General features: G+C 38.1%; 1 protein-coding gene across 2 annotated transcripts in view; it reads right to left on the reverse strand.

Annotated features, from left to right (window-relative positions):
• NFAM1 (NFAT activating protein with ITAM motif 1) overlaps nucleotides 1–25,727 on the reverse strand; it is a 496,710-nt gene that overhangs the window by 88,491 nt on the left and 382,492 nt on the right. For both annotated transcript variants that reach the window (XM_044074639.1, XM_044074631.1), the window contains one exon: nucleotides 2,664–2,753. In XM_044074639.1, the coding sequence (XP_043930574.1) occupies nucleotides 2,664–2,753 (90 nt within the window). The remainder of the gene's footprint in view (nucleotides 1–2,663; nucleotides 2,754–25,727) is intronic.

Below are 25,727 nucleotides of genomic sequence, written 5' to 3' on the forward strand. Positions count from 1 at the left end.
ACAAGAGCGGTCCCAGGACTGAACCCTGAGGTACTCCACTTGTCAATTGTCTGGAGCTGGATTTGGAATCAGCTACCTTTACAGTGTGGGTTCTGTCAGTAAGCCAGTTGGCAACCCATCGAGTGACGTTAGCTTAGTAAGTTTATCTATTATTCCAGAGTGAGGGATGGTGTTGAAGGCTTTGGCGAAGTCCAGATAGGCTGTGTGGACCACTTTACCCTTGTCCATGGCTCTATAGACTGATTCATAGAAATCAATCAGGTTCAGGAAACAAGATCGGCCCTTCATGAACCCAAACTGCATGAGGTCCAGTGTTTGAAGGTTGCCAATGTCTTTGTTTATAAGTTCTATGATAATACGTTCCATGGCCTTGCAGATCAAGCTCGTCAGACTGATGGGGTGGTAGTTCCTGGGATCCAAGGTGGATCCCTCGTTGTGGAGTGGGATAACTGTAGCTGTGCACCACTCAGTGGGCATGAAGCCTGAGGTGAGGCTATGATTAAACATGACACTTAGGTGAGCTGCCAGTTCATTTTGTAGTTCATGTAGTACACAGCCTGGGATGTCGTCTGGTCCCATGGATGCTGTATTCTTAGCTTTGGAGAATATGTTTTTTACCTGTGTGGCAGTTATTAGCAGAATCTTTCAGTATTGAGATGGGCCCTTTAGGGAGTGAGAGGGGAGTGATGTTTGCACTGAATCAATCTGCCAGGATATTGGCAATATCCTTGGGATCAGTATATTTAATGCCATTCTGTTGTAGCTCAGAGCAGATCTGAGCATTGCCATGACAAAGCTATAGAATGCCTTGTGGTTGTCTTTGGAATCTTTGGCAATTTTATTTTCATAACTAGCTTTGGAGGATTTTATGAGGTATTTCAGCTTCTTACTGAGGCTGGTAAGGGAGTTTTTTTGCATCCTGGGATTTCCTCTTTTCTGCAACAGTTTCTTCCTTTTGTTGTAAAGTTTGTTTATGGCAAGGGACCACCAGATTGGCTTCCTTTTTTTGGAGGAGAGCGTCTTGGTTCTATTGGGGATGGCACGATTCATGCACAAGTGGATGTGCTTGTACAGTGCCTTAGTGTAGAATTCAGCAGTTGAACTTTCAGTTCCTGTCTGCATGGGTGTCATGAAGTTTGTCACTTCTGACTTGAGTAGCATGAAGTTGGTGTTGGAGAAGTTTTTTACGGAGGTTTCCTTACTGGCAGGTGGGGGTGGGATGTGGATGTCAAGGGTGATTAGCTTATGGTCAGACCTGACCAATGAGGGGTTGACCATAGGTGTGGAGCATCGATTTCCCATGTTGGTAATGACCAGGTCTAGGATATTGGAGCCCCTGGTGGGACTAAGGATTAGTTGATACAGGGCATTAGAATTTATGAATTCCAAGAACCGTTGGGCATAGGTGTTGGTACATGAGTAGTTTTTCCCAGTTAATGGCAGGGTAGTCGAAATCACCCATTATTAGGGTGTTTGGTTGTATCTTTATATTTTCTAGTATCTTTAGAAAGGTGTAGTGAGAATTTTAGGGCATGGTGGGGGATCTGTAGCAAGCTACAATTTGGATTGCAGTCTTATCTAGTGTTAGTTGCACCTGGAGAATTTCAGATGCACTGTGTTGGGCAACTAGCCTGGTGTTGTGAATATCCTTGGTGAATATGGACATTCTTCCACCTTTAGTGTTTTGGCCCTGGTTTGGTGGCCAAAAAGTGTGGTAAGAGTTGCAGCCTGGTATTGTAGGGGAGCTCTCTGGAGCCCTGAACCAGGTCTCAGTTACTGCACAGATATCGATGTTCTCCATTTTTAGGAGTGCCTCGAGAGAGTGCATTTTGAGGTTTAGACCTCTAGCATTGAGTAGCATTACCTTCATATTTTGCATGCTTGTACCTGTTACGGTGGTGGTTTTGTCCTTTGAACTTTGCCTAAAAAAGGAACTATAGGGGTGGCAAGAGCCTTAGGGATGGCATTATACAGCAAGCAGAAGCAGAGAAAAAGTGTGGGAGACCATAATGTCACAGAAAGAACACAATGGCTTTAATTGGCAATTTTTACACCTGTGACCTGCAGCTGAACCCTGACCAGACTGAACTATTAAGTTAGTCAGGCAGGGAGGGGGGCAGACCAATGCACCTGCTTAGTGCAGTCAGGTGCTTGCATTTACAGTATAGCCCAGTCCCCAGAATTTAAAGTTGAACCCCCACACACAAGTGGAAGTTAGTCCAGGAAGGCAAGCAGCAGCAGAGGCACATGACAACAGTGTGGCCTATCAGATCCTAATCCAATTTTAATAAAGAAAAGGAATTGCTGCCAGTTTTACTAAAATAGAAATTGCAGAACTGTGGGCATTGGGTTACCCTGCGCATTTGCTCATTTATTCATGCAGCTCAGTGCCGCTGAATGGAGATCGTACTATAGTGGGGATTGGGAAATGTATCCTTTCCTTCATTGTAGTGTGATCTCAGAGTTTGTATATATAAGTTGGATGCAAAAGGGGGGCCCTTCCCCCTCGCTCTGTGGTTCTGGCGTCATGCTGCTACTACTTCCCAGTAAGGAATGTGTTATGGCTCACAAGTTGCAGCATTAAAGAAAAGCCAGCAGTGAAGGTTCTCTCTCACCTTCTTCTGAAATGATGAAGCAGTTTAGCTAAAATAAATCATGCTTACAGTTTGACCATCGGTTATCTTCTTCTTCTTTAGGTCATGTGTTTCCTGCTCGATGACATTGTAAATACCAGCTTCTTGTGGATTCAGTGACTGAAAGAGAAACAGACAATTTTTACATGAGATACATGTACCACAGAGTGAATTCTAACAAGAAAGTTAATTAATATAGACACTGCATCAAATAGTCAAATTCAGCTACCATAAACTAAACTTATTTGCCAATTTGTTATAATCCTAGAGGTTATGTTGCTTTTAACTTGATGTACACATAGAGAAGGTACATCAGAGCTTAGTTGTTTCTTATACATTGTCTTTATGTTTACTAAATGAATCCTCTGTCTCCCTACTTTAATCACAAAATGAATAAGACAAGTCCCCACATGCAACCCCAGAAACTCAACACACACTGGCCCTATAACTCAAATTCTGCTTACCAAATTACAAACATCAGACCATGCATTCTTGCTGCACAGTCTTAAACTGTGGGGATCCCTCCCTCAAGAATTTAAAAGCATCTCATCCCACCCCAGGTTCCATGGACTGGTAGAATCTCATTTAATTAATCAAGTTAAATGTATTTGCAACCAAAAAGGCCACTTAACCTATGTCATCTCTTAGCTTTCCTCTACTCTGACTACTCTGACTCTTCTACTGTTTTCCTTACTTCATTTCTCCCACCTCAGGCTGCTTATACACGTTATATAGATTGTTGTGACTTTCTAACTGTAATGCAAGCTTCTGTACATGTTTTATAATCTGTGTACGTCCATTCTCATCTTCCTTGTTTGTGTAAGTTTGTATTCTTAACATACCACAATTTCTGTATTCATCCACTCTCACCTTATTGTTATTTTTTTTCTTGTATGCCTTATACGAGTGGTCATTTTATTGCATCTGGACTGATAATGAAATTGATCAGAACTAATAAATTACTCTACCCCAGTAAACACATTTGAATAAATAATTAAATACTACTACACTCCAGTCTGTGCAGAGGATTGACAATTTGTGGCTACCTTAACCTGGTAAGATAGTTTTCAGCAATACATTAATTGATGAAGGTAGCTGTAATAGACAGGCATAAGACTGAAGCTGAATGGCACAGGAATCAAGGAGGGGGGTTATCAACTGTCTTTGAATTAGACAAATTTTTAGTAATAATCTCCTTACCACATTAGTGGAGCCAGAGAAAGTTATATAGATGGCTAGGAAAGAGAAGAGGCATAGGAAAGAGTTTTTACAGATATAAAACTAAACTCCTAACTAATGTCATCAGGTGAAAAATTTAGAAAATGATTTAGCTGACCTTCTACATCCCCAGATGATAATGCTTGAAGACTCCCTGTTAAGAAGAGCTCCATTATTTTGGGAGACTTTAACTAACGGCACCAATATCTCTAATATAGGGTATGCCAAGATGTGCTTAGGCTTAACAAAAGGTTCCTGAAACAGACAGTTAACAAACTAACCAGAGGTCATATTCTAGATATGCTCCTTCCAAATATAACCTGTACACATACTATTCCCCTGATCTTTCCTACCCCAGTTAAGTTGGATCATACACCTGACATTTGTGTTCAAAACCTCCAAAGCCCCCAAAACCATTCTCTCTGAATTTAAAAACTTCATATAGGCAAACTTCATACAATTATATGATGACACCTCAAAATTCACCTGTGATAGAACCAGCTTTGTCATTGACACAGCATTCAGCTTCACAAAGTATACTTAAATAAATGCTTAAAATTAGCAGTCCCAACCAGAACAAAATACAATGAAAATTTCAAAAACAGACCACCCTGATTGTTCACCAACATAAAAAGCTTTATAACAAAATTGAAAAGTCCTTAAAGTATACAGCAAATCCAAACTTCCTAATAAAAGGATAGTATAAAAAGCATTACCAAAGAATTGAAAAATGCTATTAGGACTCACAAGGCAACCCATGAACACAGGCTAGCTTCTGAAGCTCAGGATAACTACAAGTCTTACTTTAGCTTCATTAGGAAATCAAGGAATAATACCCAACTACATTCTCAGCTTATTCTAAATGGTACCATCCAGTCTGACCCAACAGACATAGTCAGTATACTAGCAAACAAGTTTAATGCAAATCTCCCCCTGAAATACTTAGCCAAACTGCAAATATCTGAGAATTTTACATCCCATATTATCACTAAAGAACATGTTTTTAATGTAGTATCAATGACCAAATATACTTCCTGCATGAGACCTGACAGCTCACCTGAACCAAACAAGCCCTTGCTGAACTTCTTCTCAAATTGTTTAATCTAATCTTAACCACAGGATTTCTTCCTGAATTATGATGCCCCACAGTAGTGTTTCTCCTCTGCAGGGGAGGCTGTACTTTGGACTCCAGTAACTGTAGACCTATCAGCCTTATCAGCCTGATCTACAGAGCTATGAAGCGTATCTTAACTGAGCTCATGAATTATGATATGAAAAATCTCATTAGGCTAGACTCCCAAAAGTTGAGCCTCATCAAAGGGAGAGCCTGCCTATTAAATCCATTTAAATTCTTTTCTGTTGACAGTGGTCATGCTGTTCATGCAGCATATCCCATGCAGGAATTGTAAGTAAGCTACATGCTTTAAATATAGATCCTTATATGGTAAACAGATAGCAGACTGGCTAAAAGATAGAACTCAAACAGTTCATTTGGCAGGTGCCTCATCTGAAAGTAAGAAGGTAACCAGCAAAGTCCTCCAGGACACAGTACTGGGATCGTCTCCTTTTTCAGCATTTGCTTCTCTGAACTCCAAACAGAGAACCAGGACATAAGTCTGCAGCTGACTGCAAACTGGGTATTATTGTGAACCCCCCCCCCCCAGACACTAGTGCCCCTCAGAAAGAATTTACTCTAGTTCTTACCTGGTTATTGAAAATGGGTTCACATTAAATGTAAAAAAGTGTAACATCATTTCATTTGGCAAACTACCTCTACCTTCAATATATAGTATAGATAATACTCTACTGCTAAATGAAAATGTAGTCAAGGACTTTAATAAGTGAGTTGACAGTTCTCTCTCATCTGATCATCATGTAGCAACTGTAGTCAAAAAAAACCCTTTTACCTATCACAACTAATAGCCAAGGGGGGGGGGGTATCATCCAGATATAAAGATGTCATTGTTTCCTTATATTCAGCACTAAGAACAATTATAAAGTATACTGTTCCCCTTCTGGACATATCTCACTCAACATATTAAACAACTGGCGAAGCCCCTGAGGTTCCTAACTAAGATTTTTGGCGCATAGTTGCTAAGCTACCAAGAGAAGCTGGAAGATCTTTCTCTTTACTTAGTAGACTCTTGAGGGTGATCTGTGCTTCACTTACAATGCCATTAAAGAAATGGTTACTCATGGTTTCTATATCTCTACCAATCTAATAGCCTAGTATATACTAGAATGAAGGGCCTAAATCTTTACCAGAAGGTAAACAGAATGCAGTGGAGAGAGAGATTCATTGAAGAGCACCTCTATCATCTCTGAAATAACCTGCCCCTGCTGGTTAAGCAGTGCAAAATATTATCATCTTTTAAACAGGACCTGGATGTGCCCTCAAACTGACCCAAGAACTAACTGAGTTAGCCCTCTTTGTGAATGGGGGTACAGTCCGAGGGTGGGTATTAGTATGACATTCGTGGTCGAAACTAAACTAAACTGTCTTGAAACTCATATGAATCACATACTTGAGTGAAGATGGGAATATTTAACATCCTGCTAGAAGTCAACTGGCTTATTACAGTTTGATTTTTGATGCTATACAGAAAGTGATTCTTCTTACTCAGAGCAATCATATATTTGGGCATGCCTCTGGCTTCATTGTATGGTATGAATTGGGTATAAGAGTGTTATATACTTTGAAGAAATTGACAATAAGACCAAGGAATATACCTGAAGACCCTTGAGTGCCATGCAGACACAAACTGTTCTTTCAGACCTATTACACATTCGCAAGTCCAGTGGTACAAAATCAGCTCAAGGGATCTCATTCTCTTTTGCAAAATAAACAGAACATATGGGAGAGATAGGTCTGTATCACAGAGAATACTCCTTCTGTGGAAATACCTTAAACTCCACAGACAGAAAAGCACTTCTCTTATTCTATTCAAATATTATTTGGATGAATGAATGGGTAACTGCAAATTCACCTCCAGTTAAGCAAACCTGTTCCTCGTGGATAGGGGGTACATATAAATATGGGAGAAAATCGTAGTCTAACAGCAGTTTACTCAAGTTGAATACCACAAACACAAACAGAACACGAGTTAACCTAGGTTTCGTCCATAGGACTTCATCAGAACAAGAGTAAAAATAACAGCTGGAGTTTAAATATCCTTTCCATTCACTTAATGCATCATTTAGTCAATCAGTGAATAGACCATTTAAAGAAATATCATTATAAATTTTAAAATGAATAATTTCTATAAAAGTAACAAACCATTATATATGTGTTAAATGCAGGAATAAAACATCTTGTGATATAAATTACCACAACATATATATAAATACATAATAAAACTGTGTGATGTATAAATAAATTAATAATTAAATAAATGGAAAAAAATATATATATATATATATATATATTCACACACTCAAACCATAAAAATACATGTTAATCCATCACTTTACAATCCCTTATAAAATCCATTAATTTCTTCCTAAAATGTGTTTCAACTTTAATAAAGGAGCACTGCTTACACAGTCATTCATACCAGGATAGATTTGAGCATCCAATCTTAATTGCCACTTTAATTCACATATGTCCAAGTGCACATCTAATGTCCTATCTTGAACGTCATTCTTGATATGCTGAATCACACAACGTTTAAAACTGTGTTCATTATTGGCAATAATATGCCTTGCTAGGGCATTGGTAGACTTAAAATGCCTAATATCAAGTATATGCTCTCTAATTCTCTCTCTAAAATACCTAGATGTTTTTCCCACATGAAATACTGGGCACTTCTGACACTTAGCCACATATACTACATTTTGAGCGTAGCAATCAAAGTGACCTGTAATAGGTATAGAATAATTATTGATCTTAATGTAAGTGCCTATGTGTAATATATATTGACAAGTGGAACACTTGCCACATTTAAAATTCCCTAACTTTCTACCACTTGAAAATGACTTTGAAGGAGGTCCTTTTTCCAAGATTTTTTTCAAAGATTGATCTTTTCTAAACACAAATTGAGGGACACCTCCCATTTTTGTTCGTACATCTCTATCTAATTTTAGGATGCCCCAATTTTTCTTGACCATCCATACAAGCCAATCCACATTTATTTTAATTTATTTTTTTTATTTGCATTTGTTTAACCAGGATAGTCCATTGGGCTCGAAGAACCCATTTTCAATGTAGTCCTGGGGAGAAATGCTCCACATACAGATTACACAAAGATGAGGATATACATATACATTACATGGGGTTAAACATTGTACAGTTTTTGTAATTAAACATGTAGAGAGAGCTAAAAACACCGGTTATAAGAACAACAATATATATATATATATATATATATATATATATATATATATATATATTTTTTTTTTTTTTTTTTTTTTTTTTGAGGAGAGTTAGTTAGTATGCTTTTAGCCAATGTGTAATGCTACTTGTGATTTTGAGTGACAGAAGAGAAAATCATCATCATTAAAAGTGGTGATGTATAACAGTGAATTTGATAACACCTTATTACTACCAGTATCACAAGTTTGAATAACAATATTCTAATCCATATGATTCATATCTTTGTCCTTCATAAGAATGGATTTATAAACTCCAGTCTCCCTTTTGTATTTGATTTCGTGCATGACATTCATGCACAAATCCTCTGGATAGCCCCTACTTCTAAACATGCTGACCATATAATTAATTTCATCCAAAAATTCCTGATGGTCACTAACCATATGAGCCTCCCTCACCATTTGCCCTTTAACAATTGTTCTTTTTTGATGTTAAGGATACCAGCCATCATATTGGAGATAGGAGTTAAAAAAAAGTGTTTTTCGATGAATATTGGATCTCAAACATTGATTAATTCTGTCCACAGTGAATCTAACATCTAGGTATGTTATTGTTTCAGAACTAAATTCATGTGTAAATTTAAGAAAATCTACCGTGTTGTTAATATACCTTATAAAGGCTTCCAATTCATCTCTTTCACCTTCCCAAGCACTAAATATATCATCCAAATACCGGGTATATAATTTTATACAATGACTATAAGCACTAGTAAAAACATATCTCTGCTCCCAATAGGACATAATATAGTTGGCATAAATGGGGGCACAGGTGGCCCCCATAGCCACTCCCATTACTTGTTTAAAAAAATGTCCCTCAAAGAACAATAAATTGTTTTTCAGTACTGCTTCCATTAATGTGATGTAAACATTAATTTGATCCTGGTCATATCTTCCTGTTTCAATCAATTGGTACACCAGCCATGTTAATCCTATGTCATGGGGGATGACAGTAAATAAATTGCAAACATCGATGGTAAGAAGAATAGTGTTGCTGTTAATGTTTAAAGTTTTTAACCTGTCCAAAAAATTCCATGAATCCTTCGTAATGTAAGCAAACTAAACCCTGTTTCATATGGAAATCTAAATACTGACTAATAAAACATGTTTTACTTCTTTTACCATTGACAATGGGCCTAAACTTCACATTGTTTAGTCCCTTATGCAGTTTAGGTATCCCAAAAACACTACTAACCATGGGGTTAGAATTTCGCATAAATTTATATTCTGTTTCAATTAACTGACCTTGAAATAACATATCATCTAGCATAAGGTCCAATTTTTGATGTGCAATATTAATTTCATTAATACTGCTTTCAATGTAATTCTCTTCCATCAACATAGCCATCATCATGTCAATATAATCATTTTTGTCTACAATCACCACCCTGTTACCTTTATCAGGTTTCATTACACATATATGCTCAAAATTAACCTACTCATTTAACAATTGGTGTTCATAATAAGACATGTTCATATAGTCACATTTTTTACATTCTTTAAAATATTCTCTTATGTCTAATTCACATGTTTTCTCAAATATTGCTATCAAGTGATTAATTGGGGGGTTAAATTTACTAGGCTTTGATAATTTCCTATGATCTTATTGCACCTCTGAATTTGTAAAATACATCATCAAGTTCATCTTCCAAACAAACAACTTTAAATCAATTAATGTGTCTATTAAGTTACCTTTCCTGCAAGGCACAAAAGTAAACCCCTTGGATAGTAGGTTAGCATGTCTAGTATTAAATATATGACTGGAGTAATTATATAGTTTGAAGTCCTGTGCATTATTCTCTATTATAGTAGGTTGATTCAAAATGCTGTCCTGTAAGACTTTGCACGTTTCACTACAATTTGAATCAAATACCATACTCAGATCATTACCTATCATTGTGTTTTCTAATATTTTATCACAATCTCGACTGTGCAAGGCTCGTAGTTGACAATTATATTCATTGCTACTTATGTTGCCGCTCATTCCAGGAGTTATTGTTTCTTCACAATTACCATAAAACTCCACTAAAGTATCATCAATTGATGTAACCCTTTCATTCACAGTGTATGTACTTAAATCCATTATGTTTGACAGAAAACTTGTGCATTTATCAACATTTTTATCTAAATAATCAAGAAGCCCATCTGTTTCGTTAAATGCTATTTGATTGCTGTTCCCTCCATTAACACCCTGAAGCAGAGCAACATCATGTTCATCATCATTTGTACAACAAAAAGTTTCAAAATTCAGTATTTCATCACAATCACCATGATGTTCTACTGCCATGTTGTTCATTAACCTCACATTGTTGGCATTCAAAGTTTTGTTTAAAAAATATATACTCAAGTCCAATAAACTACTCTGAGAAACATTAATTTTGTCAACATTATTGTCTGGATAATCAAACAACCCCTCAGGTTCATCTAATGTTATTTCATTACCGTTTCACCCAATATTGCTCTGGAGAGAACCTGTGTTTTGTCGAATATTAAACTCGTCAAAATTAAGACAAGCTTTATTAGCACAAACTTCATGTTCATTCCCCATCACGTTAGTACTAGTAACCAAGTTAGTGTTACACTGTTCATTAATCATAAATTCATTTCCTCCTAAAATGTCACCAGTTCGTGAGGGAGATGAACATAAAAAAATTGTACTTACATGTCCGTCATGTTTATCTGTAGTAAATGTACTCATCTCCATTTGTTGCGATATCCACTGGACCCATTTTTTGAATTATACCACACATTTGGACGCGGTCCCTGCTGACTGTATTCTCAGTCATCCTAACTGCTCCCTGTTCCAAATTCTTTCTGAACGCCTAGGTCCAGCTTCAAAAAATTAAAAGGGACACCAACGCATACGCTGCAGATGCAGCATATCCACAATCTAGAGGCAACCACCATCGTCATGAGTACCAAGTGGAGTCTGCCAATCAAGTGGCGGAAAACAACAATGTTACGGCAACTGAACGAGCCAATAAAAATCATTTTAAGTCAGCAACGAGTCCTTTAGATGAAGGACCTAGGCGTTCAGAAAGAATTTGGAACAGGGAGCAGTTATGATGACTGAGAATACAGTCAGCAGGGACCGCGTCCAAATGTGTGGTATAATTCAAAAAATGGGTCCAGTGGATACCGCAACAAATGGAGATGAGTACATTTACGTATGCGTTGGTGTCCCTTTTAATTTTTTGAAGCTTTTTCTGAAACATTTCCTGACAAGTGTGATCAACACTGTCAAGAATATTAGTGTAACTTGTTAAATACTGGTCAAATAAGAGATCGTTTGTGATATTTTCATTTACACGTTCAAGTTCACTTGTATATATCTCAATCTTTTGCCTATTGTATTTTAACATGATTTCCATAAGAGCTAAACCAGTTTTGTCAAACAACTTATGTAAGTCTTTCAACATTTCAGAATTATTTTCTGAATTCAGATACCTCCACACACGCAAGCCTTTCGGCACCAAACCCAGTTCTATGTTTCTTAATAAATAACTGTTCTCCAACTGAACTTTCTTTAATTTGAACAACTTAACTTCAAACTGCTTTAGTTGTTCAAACAAAGATTGATTATTCAAATCTGTGGCATGTTCATTCAAAATATTACCAGTCTGAAAATTGAATATATTGTGCTTCCAGCGGTCATTGTTGTTTCCAAAAATATTATCTTCATGTTGTTCAGATCTTACATTTTTACTGACCTTAGTAGTTGTTGAACCTCCAGCTTGTACCATAGAATTTTTCATATTCTGGGTGGGTTGAGTAAGAGGCACACCCAGACTACCATTTAATTGAGTATTTAAAACAGGCTGTTGTTGCTTTTCTGTCAGTAATTTGATTTGAGCAGTGTGCTCAAGTAGTTGCTCATTAATTTGTTGCAGTAAATCTATGATACCTGCTGTAGACTCCATATTCTCCACAGACATCAACCAACCACTAAAAAACAAAGAACCAGACCACGAAAACCAACCAGAAAAAATGGGAGAAAATCGTAGTCCAACAGCAGTTTATTCAAGTTGAATACCACAAACACAAACAGAACATGAGTTAACTTAGGTTTTGTCCATAATCCATAGAATGGGAAGGATATTTAAACTCCAGCTGTTATTTTTACTCTTGTTCTGATGAAGTCCTATGGACTTGTGGTGAGGCATTGCCCCTTGACAAAGTTAATGTGTCTCATCTAATCTGAATGTCTCTTGGAGGAAATCTCTGAATCATTTCCTCAAACCCAATGTGAAAATGTATCTGTTTTGAAGTTTACCAGAGCTAAATTGAGTCTTATTCATTAATTGCCTGCCCCTTCCATTCACATCATACTGGAACTTTTCTAGGTAATGTTTCTTTCTAACAGTCCCACTAGCACTTGATTACAAGTCAATTCTTTTTCTAATATGTTTACTCACAAACACTTTTGTAGGTGCCCATCCTAAAGTTCAACTTGGAGTTTTCTGTACTATAACAGAAATAGCACCATTTCAGTTTCTCTTTCTAACATGATATTTGACACTTCTGCATACCTATCATGCAAGTTTCTATTAATCTTTTGCGACATGCATTGGCTGTGGGATGCCTTGTTGTGTTTCTGAAATGGACTGTTTCGTTTTGCTTACTAAAATTTGGTCAAGGTGACCATTTTCTCACATAACCTAAATCGGGACACTTAAGCTGCAGCCTATTTATAGGCCTACATCCCTACACTAATCCCTGCACCCTACATGTAGACTACAACACTAAATTCAAAGATTCTGGGGGACATCTTTACAAAAATAGGGACAGATTTTAAATATTCCTTTTCTAACCTTAGAAAGTTGCTAGAATAACAGGATTTTGTGTTAGCATGCATTTTCTGAAGGATATGAAGCCTACAACTCAAACGTATGACATTATTTGGTTGGTTCAGTCCTCAGTGTTTTACCAGAAAACCATAATTTTTTTATGAGGATCAGACGCACACCAAAAATATGAAGCAAACATCTGGACATTCTGGACAGTTGAGAGGTATGCTATACACCAAGGAAATTGACTATATATTTTCTTCTCTGTTCATTACCAGTGTGTCTGCTACACAGAACACATTCCATGGAATCCACATGGTGTGATACTGGGTGAGGAAAGGTCACAGAGCAGTAAATAATGGGGGGGGGGGGGGCAAAAATAGGGACACTTTTTAAATATTGCTTTTACAAACTTAGAAAGTTGATAGAATAACAGATTTTATATTAGCACAAATTTTCTGTAAGGTATTAAGTCTGAAACTCAAATGTCTGTCAATATTTTCTGACTTAAATACTCAATGATTTGCAAACTATTTGCTAGAAAACCATAATTTTTTGAGAAATGGACTAAAAATATGAAGCAAAAATCTGTATAGTTAAGAGCATACATCTCAAGTTCCCAGCACAAGAAATCTGGACAAAGCCAAAAATAATGGGGGGGAAAAGGCCCAAAAATACAGATACATTTTAAATATTGCTAATATAAACTTAGAAAGTTGCTAGAATAAAAGTTGTTGTGTTAACATGAATTACCTGAAGGATATGACTCTCAAACGTCTAATTATTAAGTGACTTCAACCCTTAATAACTTGCAAGAAAATCACAAGTTTTATGAGGAACAGACTTAAAATATGAATCAAAAATCTGGACATTCTGTGAAAATCTGAGAAGTATGGATAAGAGGTATGATCGAGAGAGAGTGAGAGTGAGAAACTATTTATGTGAGAGATCGGGAGAGAGTAAGAGCAATCGTGAGTTAATGCATGTATGAATGAGGAAATGAATGTGTATGTGAGAAATCGGGAGAGAGTGAGAACAATGTGGGAGTGATTGCATGTATGAATGAGGGAGTGACTGTGTGTGTTTGTGTGTGTGTGTGTGTGTGTGTGTGTGTGTGTGTGTGTGTGTGTGTGTGTGTGTGTGTGTGTGTGTGTGTGAGAGAGATTGGGACAGAGTGAGAGCGATCGAGCAAGATTGTATGTGTGAGAGAAAGTGAAGAGTGACAGCGATCGTGTGATCCCCTAGCAGCGATTAAGATGTTTGTGTATACTTCTCAACCTCTTATAGCAAGGAATCTGGACAAGGCTATAAATCATATATATGGGTGTGTGTGTGTGTGTGTTTGTGTGTGTGTGTGTGTGTGTGTGTGTGTGTGTGTGTGTGTGTGTGTGTGTGTGTGTGTGTGTGTGTGTGTGTGTCAGAGAGAGAGAGATGAGTGAGAGTAATCCCTGGCAGCAGCATCAAGAGGTTTGCATACCTAACAGTCTGCGACACTCATTTTATTTAATTTAAATTTGTTTTGGGGGGCAAATACACATTTTCTAAAGTAATCCGCTCTGCCATCCAATAGACACAGATCGATAACGTACCTGCCCAGCTTATATTTTTCTTCTTGGACTACTAAAGGAGCTCCTCTTCTTATCATGGATATAACTCTCCCACCACCTGCCTTGTCTATATTCTGACTGTGGACCTAATAGAATCTTTTGTCGTCCACGAAACTGCCTGAAATTTTTGTTTTGGTTCACTCACTGAAGCAGCACTATGAATTCCAGGAACCATTCAGACTAAACTGGGACATTTCTCCATCCCAAAGACAACGTTTGGAATTCCAGGACAAAGACTTCCAAACTGGGACTGTCCTGGAAAAACTGGGACCATTGGTAACCTTGAATTTGGTTCCATTGTCGTTAACAATATATTCAGGTAAACCACAGACAGCAAAATGTCTATTCAGATGACTAATGGTAGCCTGAGTGTAATTACAGGCAAATGAATTATTTCTGTTCCTTTCAATATATGTCCACTACAATCACAAATGCATTCATCACAACTGGTTCTAGGAAATCAATATTTAATATTTCCTTTTGGAACTTCCTAGTGGTACAATAGCACTCAGACATATTCAGTTTTATCCGCAATGGTATACAAGCCTTGAACATGTTCTCAATATTCTTGCCAGAGTTTGCTGAACAGATTGTCACCCTTCTGGCTAGTTCTTTCATTTTAACAATGTTATGGTGACTTCTATGGAGTTTGTCCAATACTGATTATTAGGAAGACAGAGCTGAGAAAAGTTTTATAAATGTATTCTGTTACTCATGATATGGACGATAAGTTAGCTAACCATTGTCATGGTAGCAGTTTCATGTAGATTCAGTAAAGAGATGTTCTTTAAGTGTGACTTTGAATCCTTTAACTCATTACAGCCGAGTGACACCTCCAGGTGCATCTGCAGTTAACTCCTACTGATGCCTATAGGTGTCAAATTTTACTTGTTTATATTTGCATCAATAATTCCAAAACTGTGCTATGTACAAGGTTTTAAAAGATTTCATCTTAAAGCTTACACAATGGCAAACTCAACTGCATTAATATTTGAACTCTGTTTAGTGTAGGTAACTAGATTCTAACTGTTGTTTTTATGATATTAATTTATATAGATATAATTGTCACATGCCATCCGTGCCATCTCAAATAGAACCAAGACGCTCTCCTCCAAAAAAAGGAAGCCAATCTGGTGGTCCCCTGCCATAAACAAACTTTACAACAAAAGGAAGAAACTGTTGCAGAAAACAGGAAAATCCCAGGATGCAAAAAACTCCTTTACCAGCCTCAGTAAGAAGCTGAGATCCCTCATAAAATCCTCCAAAGCTAGTTACGAAAATAAAATTGCCAAAGATTACAAAGACAACCACAAGGCATTCTATAGCTATGTCAAGAATCTAAATGGCAATGCTCAGATCTGCTCTGAGCTACAACAGAATGGCATTAAATATACTGATCGCAAGGATATTGCCAATATCCTGGCAGATCGATTCAGTGTCAACTTCTCCCCCTCCCACCCCCTAAAGGGCCCATCTCAATACTGAAAGATTGCCAAATTATAATAATAATGGCCACACAGGTAAAAAAATGCACTCTCCACAGCATGGGATCAGACAACATCCCAGGCTGTGTACTACATGAACTACAAAATGAACTGGCACCTCACCTAAGTGTCATGTTTAATCATAGCCTTACCTCAGGCTTCGTGCCCACTGAGTGGCGCACAGCTACATTTATCCCACTCCACAAGAGGGGGCTCCACCTTGGATCCCAGGAACTACCGCCCCATCAGTCTGACAAGCCTGATCTGCAAGGCCATGGAACGTATTATCATGGAATTTATAAAGAAAGACATTGTCAACCTTCAAACATTGGGCCCCACCCAGTTTGGGTTTGTGAAGGGCCGATCTTGTCTCCTGAACCTGACTGACTTCTTCGAATCAGTCTCCAGAGCTGTGGACGAGGGTAAGGTGGTCCACACAACCTTTCTGGACCTCGCCAAGGCCTTCGACACCATCCCCCACTCTGGAATCATAGATAAACTTACTAAGCTGGGCATTAATCCCTACGTCACTCGATGGGTTGCCAACTGGCTTACTGACAGAACCCACACTGTAAAAGTAGCCAACTCCAAATCCAGCTCAGGACAAGTGACAAGTGGAGTACCTCAGGGTTCAGTCCTGGGACCGCTCTTGTTTGGCATCTACTTCTCTGAAGTACAGGCCAACACTAAGGGACTCTGGCTAACAAAGTTTGCAGATGACTGCAAACTGGGAGCCATTACTGAATCCCCAAATTATGTAGATATTCTACAAAAGGGCCTTACAGAAACAGATGCTTGGTGCCAGAGCCATGGGCTCAAGCTCAATGCCAAGAAATGTATAGTTATCCCCGTTGGGAAAAAACATGTACCCATGAATTACCACATACATGGCAGTACCTAAACACCGAAAGTGTGATAAGAGACTTAGGGACACAGGTGGACAGTGGTCTCACCTTCGATAACCAGATTGCCACAACAGTCAGGGAATCCTTCTATGTGGCACACCTCATCACTAAGGGCTTTTCATCTAGAAAAAAGGAGGTCATTGTCCCAGTGTACTCATCCCTCATTAGACCCATTATAGAATACAACGCCCTGTTTGGTATGTACCTCTCAAGACATCTGCAACACCTGGAAAGGCTGCAGAAATACCTCACCAAAAGAATGACAGGCCTAAAGCAGATGCCCTATGCTAACCGTCTAAAAACTCCAGCTATACTCTGTCACATATTGTCTACTCAGAGGTGATTTCTGCTTAATATATAAGGTCATGTCAAACCCAGAGCTGTTGGACATGCTACACTTAAAGAAATCCCAATCCTTCAGAGACACACGCTCCAGGGATCTAAACCTTGTCATCACAATGAACAAAACATGCTGGAGGGATAGGTTTCTGACCCAGAGACTCCCTAGACCCTGGAATAGACTGCCCATACATGTCAAGCAGAGCACCTCTTTGGCCCTCTTCAAAAGGAACCCTGACGATTGGATCGGAGATAGGAAATTCACCCGGGGGATCACGTCAGTCGTCCTGCTAGACAGGGGTGCAGGGAAGTAAATATTGTGGGAAAAAATAGCCAGGGAATTCTTATGGCTAGGCTTGTATAGGCTCTAGGGCCAATAGCCTAGTACTAACCTACGAACCTATGAACATTTTTCTAAATATCTCAATAACCAATTGACACAGACAGAACTCCTTAGCCTCATATGAAAGCTCTCATCTAGATGAACAAAATGCTGCTTACAGTATGTGTGCAACTTGAGTGACTGCTGAGATATTGTAAGTTGTTTACAAAATATTAGAAATGTAATTCTTACTGTGTTTACTGTGACTTATAAAATTCTGTTTATGACCTAGAACCTAAAGAATACTACCACTATAAAAGTAGTTTGTGCTGAATAGTTTGCCATTTATACTTATTTCATAATCCCTATTGTTCCAAAGATATGAACATTTGTTTGAAACGTGAGGACATAACTTGAGTCTGTCAAAAGGCTTAGGCCCCGCCCAATGAGTTCCAATGGAGGGAATGAGTTAATGGCTTCTAGATTTTGATGTCAGTAGGCAGGTAGTTCCAGGTAGCAGGTCCTGGTCTAATGAAGGCTCTGTCACCTACAGCAGTTTTAAACTGAAGGCCTACAAGAGAGAAATTGTCCTGTGTACTTCTGAGTCATAAGGTTTGTATTGTAAAGGAAGTTTCACTCTTAAAGGGGGACAGTGACCATGTTTTAGAACCTTGTAAATTAGATTACTTAGAAGAAAAGTGGCCCTATGAGGCACTGAAAGCCAAATGGAAGTTTTTAGAAAATTGCAATGGTGAATCTGGGGGGTCTGCTAACAGAATGAATCCACAGTTTGTTTTCAGCAATTTGTATTTTGTGAGCATTGTGGGCTAAATGCTTAAAGAGAAAAGGAACACCATGTTCCATTTTGGGTATTAAAATATTTTTGGCAAAGGCCTAAAAGCAGTGGGTGAAAGGAGGTGACTGATATTGTAACATAGTTTTAATTGAGTAAGGGCTTTAGGAGTTACAAATCTGTATGTGAGAAAAAGTAAAGGGCAAGAACAAGTATTAGGCCTAGGTACCTCTGTTCAGTGACATTATGTATTATGTTCCCATTAAGATCTGTTAAGAAATTAGGAGAGATTGTGGATATTTTTTAGATATATTTTAGATATGTACTATGATAAATATGATTTATTTTAGTACTGTAACTGTAATATATCATCTGCTAATATCATGTACATGTAATTCTTGGCTGCATAACCTGTGTGGGAAGCCCATAAGTGTGAGTTCCAAAAATGCCAAATACTGAAGTATTATTCCAGTTTAAAATATGGAAGCTCTAAATTCACTGAACTCAAAGTCAATGTAAACTTTATTGTCATTCAATCTACACCACAGTGTAGCTGAATGAAATTGCGTTGCTTTGTTTCCAGTGCAAAGACATACATACAGAAACACATTTTAGTAAAAACTAATTTGACATCACAAAAACGCAAGACATAAAAGTATAAATAGATAGAACAACATACGGATATTGAGCAGTGTATATTGCACTCTCTTGGAGTTCTCTTATCCGGCTACAGGTAAGAACACACAGTTAGAATTACACATTTAGTATGGACATTGACTATCTATATTGCACTCGTATGAACTGTGTAAAATTAGTGAAATTATTCTTCCTGATCAGGCAGATATATGCTTCCTAGGTGATTGGGGGGGGGGGGGGGGTTGTCTTTCTTTTGCATTGCCTGTCGGCAGAGTTCAACAGTCTAATGGATAAGGGAAAAACTGTTGTTTAGCCTGGAAGATTTGCAGTGCATGCTTCTGTATCTTCTACCTGGGGATAGGTGGGAGAACATGCCATTTGCACGATGGGTAAGGTCATTGGTTATCCTTCTGGCTCTTCCTATGCAGCAAGTTTCATGCAAGTCTTCCAAGGGTGTAGGTGAAGAACCAATGATTTTCTCTGCTGCCCATACAACTTGCCTGAGAGCTGTATGGTTGTAGGCATTAAGTTTCCAAACCAGACTATGATGTTGTTGGTTAGGAGGCTCTCAATGGTGCCCCATAGAATGCTTGGATGGATTGCGATAAGTTTGCTTTTCTCAGTTTTCTTAAGAAGTGCAACCTTTGCTGTGCTTTTTTGATTTTGTAATTAGTATGTTCTGACCAGGAAAATTCCTCTGAGATGTGTACTCCCTGAAATGTCATGCTCTTGACCCTCTCCATTGACACCCATTTTATTTCTAAAGGTTTATGTTATTCCTGACACCTACTGAAGTCCACAATCAGTTCTTTGGTTTGCTAACATTCAACACTAAGTTGTTGCTATCGCACCAGCCTAGCAGATGCTTCATAATACACCTGTAGGCTGTTTCCTCTCCATTTCTGATTAGATCTATGATCGTGGTGTTATCTGCAAATTTGTTGATTTTATTGGACTCCTGTCTGTCCACAAAGTCATGTGTCAGCAAGGTGAATAATAAAGGACTCAAGACACATACCTATGGTACCCCGTGTTCAGAGTTATACTTCCAGAACTGTTGTCACCCACACAAACCTTTTGAATCATGTCCATGAGGAAACTTAGGATCCAATTGCATAACGGGGTGTTGATGCCCAGCCGTACTAGTTTCTTTACTATCTTCCAAGGGATGATAGTGTTGAAGGCAGAACCGAAGTCAATGAATAGCATTCTGGCATAGCAGTTCTTGCTTTCCAAGTTGGTCAAGGTTTTATGGAGTGCTACATATATAGCATCTGCTGTGCAGTTGTTCGGCCTATATGCAAAATGCAGTGTGTCCAAAGTTGTTGGTATGCTTGAGATTATGAGGATTTTAATCAGCCTTTCGAAACACTTCATCACTGTTGAAGTCAGAGCAACTGGTCTGTAGTTGTTTAGACGTGTTGACTGTAATTTCTTGGGTAATGGGATGATGGTCATCTTCTTAAAGCACTTTGGTATACTGGCTAGTTGCAGCAAAGTGTTGAAAATGTCCATGAGCACCGATGCCAGTTCTGATGCACACTCCTTCAGTACCTTGCCCATGATGTTATCAGGGCCAGCTGCTTTTCTTGGGTTGACACTTCTCAAGGTTCTTAGGACATCTATTTTGTTTGGGTGCACTGTTTCATCCTTTCTGACAGGGAGTTTGCTTGCCACCATTTTGTTATCCACGTCAAACCTGCTGAAGAAGTTATTCAGCTCATTCAATACAGTGCTGTCATCACAAGAGACTGATGCAGGTTTGTAGTTAGTTGTGGTCTGTATGCCTCCCATAGATGTCTGGAATCATTTTGATCTCTGAAGTGACCCTGGCTCTTTCTGTCACAGGTTCTCTTTACTTCCTTTATACCTTTACTCAGTTTGCCTCTGGCTACTTTCAGGGCTTCCATGTCCTTGGATCTGAATGTTTTGGTTCGCTTGTATGGTGATGCTCTTGATGGCAGTTACGTCATCTACACATTTTCAGATGTAAACTATAACCAAATCTGTATATGCGTCCAGATCAGTTTGGTTGATTGACAGGGCTACATCCTTAAACAATGAGCAAGCCGTATACTCAAAGCAGTCCTGCTGGGCCAAGACAGCTCCCTGAGGCCATAGCCTTATTTGTTTCTTGTTGGTCTGCAAGATTTTAGCAGTGGCTTATATGCAGGAACCAGCATGATTGCAAGAAGATCAGAGATTCAAAGATGTGTATAAGGTGCCGCCTCATACACCTGCTTTGTGTTGGCGTATACCTTATCCAGTGTATTTATACCCCTCATGTCAAAATTCACATGTTGTTGGTAGCGGGGTAGTACCATCTTTAGGTTGGTTTGGTTAAAGTCCCCTGCAATTACCTGTGCAAATCTGGGTTCCTGTTTTGGAGATCACTTATGGACTGATACAGAGTAGACAATTCTTCATTGGTGTTCACATTGGGTTGAATGTATTGAACCTCGCACTGAAATCCTATTAAAAGCATTTCCATGGAGGTGTTGCCTCTCCCACACCTTACCACTTACATATCCTTGCTCTACCTTGAAGTAAGAGCATTTTTTCCAAGTACTGCACTTTGATCTTAGGATATGTATAATCAAATTCATCCTTTCTGTGTCAGTGTTCTGAGGACTGTGGTTCTGGGCCTCATGCTTTCATATGGATTATGTGATTACAGTGCAGATCTATGTTAGGGGAGTTTTTGTGTGCAGGCTTCCCTTTGTAAATGGAATTCAGCCAGAAAGGCCATGCCAGTTAATGCAATGCTAATAAATTAGTACATACATACATACATACATACATACATACATACATGTCATACATACATATTTACATAAACAAACAATGACCAAATAGCCAGGTTAATCCACTGCAGTAAACGTAAGTGTTGAGCAGTCTAGTGGTCAGGAAGTGTTAGGCAGTGTGTAAGTGTGTGTATGTGAGGGACTGTATGTGTAAATATATGTGACTGCCTGGGAGGTAGCAGTGGGGAGAGGGTAGTGAGCGGTTAGGTAAGGTGTGTGTGTGTGTGTGTGTGTGTGTGTGTGTGTGTGTGTGTGTGTGTGTGTGTGTGTGTGTGTGTGTGTGTGTGTGTATATGGGTGACTGAGTTAGTGTGTGCATGAATACCATTGGGTAAGGAGGGTGCTGTGTATGCGTGTGTGCTTATGGAATGAGTGTACAAATATGTGCATATGGGGGAGATGGAGCAGGTGTCATACTTCCACACACACCCAGACTAATGAGTAAGCCTGAAACATTGGATCAGGGGGACCACTAGCCACTAAGGGATAACCTTACAACCCTACAAATGTGAATTGGGAGAATACTAAATGCCAGGATAACCCTACAAACTTTGGTCATGAGAACACAAGACACCAGAGATAAACCTACGGATATGAGTTGGGAGGAAATCTAGGTGCCAGGTATAATTTCTTGTGCCATAGTGCCACTTACATATAGTGGGGAAGGGGGAAACACTAAACACCAGGTATAACTTCTTATGCCATAGCATCATTTACACGTAGTGAGGATGGGATGAAGCACTAGATACCAGGTATCTTGTGCCATAGTACCACATACACATAGCGGGGAAGAGGGAAACACTAGATACCAGGTATAACTTCTTATGTCATAGCATCATTTACAAGTAGTGGGGATGGGGGAAACACTAGACACCAGGGATGACTTCTCATGCTGTAATGACACTTACGCATAACAGGGATGGAAGAAAAACACTAAACACCAGGGACAGTTTATATAGTTTGCCTTTATGCATTTAATATAAACTATACTAAAAAAATTGTGCTGGGAACCACTAGACACCATGGATAGTATAAGCAGCATGCATTAAAAGCACTAAAATGGATTTCAGTCCTTTATTCCCCATATTAGCCCTTTATGTATATATATTGCATGCGTGCACGCACACACACACACACACACACACACACACACACACACACACACTAAATATATTTATATATATTTTATATAAGTGTGTGTGTGTGTGTGTGTGTGTGTGTGTGTATGTATGTATATATATATATATATATATATATATATATATATATATATATATATATATATATATATATATATATATGTATATACATATATATAGATATATATATATATATATATATATATATATATATATATATACAGACACAGACACACATATATATATATATATATATATATATATATATATATAGACACATATGTATATACAGATAGATACACAAACATATAGATAAATATACACACACACACACACACACACACACACACACACACATATAAATAGATATACACACATTTAGATAGATACACACACACACACACACACACACACACACACACACACATACACACACACATACACACAGTGGATATAAAAAGTGGACACACCCCAATTAAAATGCTAGGTTTTTATGATATAAAAAAATAAATAATTTCAAAACAATTCAATTGAAAAACAAATAAATCTGTTAGGGGAAAAATATAAAAAATAAAAAACGTACAATAAGCTAGTTGTATAAGTGTGCACATGCTTAAACTAATACTTTTTTGAAGCACCTTTTGATTTAATTACAGCATTCAGTCTTCTTGGGTAGGAGTCTATCAGCATGGCACATCTTAACTTGGCAATATTTGCCCACTCTTCCATGCAAAAGCACTCCAAATCTGTCAGATTGCAAGGGCATCTATTGTGCACAGCCCTCTTCAGGTCACCCCGCAGATTTTCTATTGGAGTTAGGTCTGGGCTCTGGCTGGACCATTCCAAAACTTTAATTTTCTTCTGGTGAAGCCATTCTTTTGTTGATGTCGGATGTATGCATGGGATCACTGTCATGCTGAAAGGTGAAATTCCTCTTCATCTTCAACTTTCTAGCAGACACCTGAAGGTTTTGGGCCAAAAGTGACTGGTATTTGGAACTGTTCTTAATTCCCTCCACCTTGACTAAAGCCCCAGTTCCAGCCGAAGAAAAGCAACCCCAAAGCATGATACTGCCACCACCATGCTTCACCGTGGGGATTCTGTTCCTTTGGTGATGCAAAGTGTTGTTTTTGCACCTAACGTACCTTTTGGAATTGTGGCCAAAAAGTTCAACCTTGGTCTCATCAGACCATAACACATTTTCCCACATGCTTTTGGGAGACTAGATGTATTGTTTTGCAAATTTTAGCCAGGCCTGGATGTTTTTCTGTGTAAGAAAAGGCTTCCATCTTGCAACCCTACCCCATAGCCCAGACATATGGAGAATATGGGAGATTGTTGTCACATGTAGTACACAACCAGTATTTGCCAGAAATTCCTGCAGCTCCTTCAGTGTTGCTGTAGGTGTCTTGACAGCCTCTCTGACCAGTTTTTGTCTCATCTTTTCTTCAATTTTGGAGGGACATCCAGTTCTTTGCAACGCCACTGTTGTCCCATATTTTCTCCATTTTTTGATGACTGTCTTCACTGTGTTTCATGGTATATCCAATGCTGTGGATATTTCTTTGTACCCTTCTCCTGACTGATACCTTTCAACAATCAGATCCCTTTGATACTTTGTAAGCTCTCTGCAAACCATGGCTTTCGCTGTAGCAGGCAACTGAGTAAATGTCAGGCAAATCCTACTAGGACAGCTGAACTGTATTTAGGGTTAATTAGAGTCTCTTTAATTGATGGCAGGTGTGTACCCAAGAAGACTGAAAGCTGTAATTAAATCAAAAGGTGGTTCAACAACGTATTAGTTTAAGGGTGTGCATACTTATGCAACCAGCTTATTGTACGTTTATTTTTTTATATTTTTTCCCCTAACAGATTTTTTTGTTTTTCAATTAATTTGTACAGGTTATAGGTCACATTAAAGGTGGGAAAAGTTTTGAAATGATTTATTATGGTCTCATTTTTTTATATCACAAAAACCTGGCATTTTAACAGGGGTGTGTACACTTTTTATATTCACTGTGTGTATGTATATATACATATATGTATAAATAAATATATATATATATATATATATATATATATATATATATATATATATATATATATACACATATATATATATATTTATTTATATCAGTTTATAGTTTCATCTACCCTTCATTACAAGTTAAACAGAATCAAATCTCATACAGCTAAATGTAAGCAACAGTTATTTAAATAACAGAGTTATAACATATTAAACAAAGCTCCAGGAATTATAAAAAATGTTGTCTTACATGTCTTTTATGAAATGTCTTTTGGCTAAAGCCTATTAAATAATAACTTTAAGAATATCTATTTCCATAAATTTAAGAGCAAAAATATGGTTAGAGCACATATACTTAAAAGAAAAAAACTTCTGTAAATAAAGCAATTTTTACTATATTAAAGAATGCGTTTATTTATTTGTTAACCAGGTAAGACCACTAGCAAGAAGCAGTGTCTTCCTAAATAACCTGCTTTTAGTTGCATGCTGCATGAGAGGAACTGGAGAGAATCAGGCCCAGGATTATATTATTAGATTTCTTTACAGCTCATGGCATTACTGACTGATTTACAACTCCATGGGTGACAAAAGTGAATAAATGGGGAAGAGCCCATAAAATAAAAGCTAAAGCACCCCCAGTATGACAAGGTGCCATTGCTGTTTTCACACT

This window comes from Protopterus annectens, chromosome 1.part1, assembly GCF_019279795.1.
Source record: "Protopterus annectens isolate FY-2018-M chromosome 1.part1, PAN1.0, whole genome shotgun sequence".
In the NCBI taxonomy this organism is placed as follows: Eukaryota; Metazoa; Chordata; order Ceratodontiformes; family Protopteridae; genus Protopterus; species Protopterus annectens.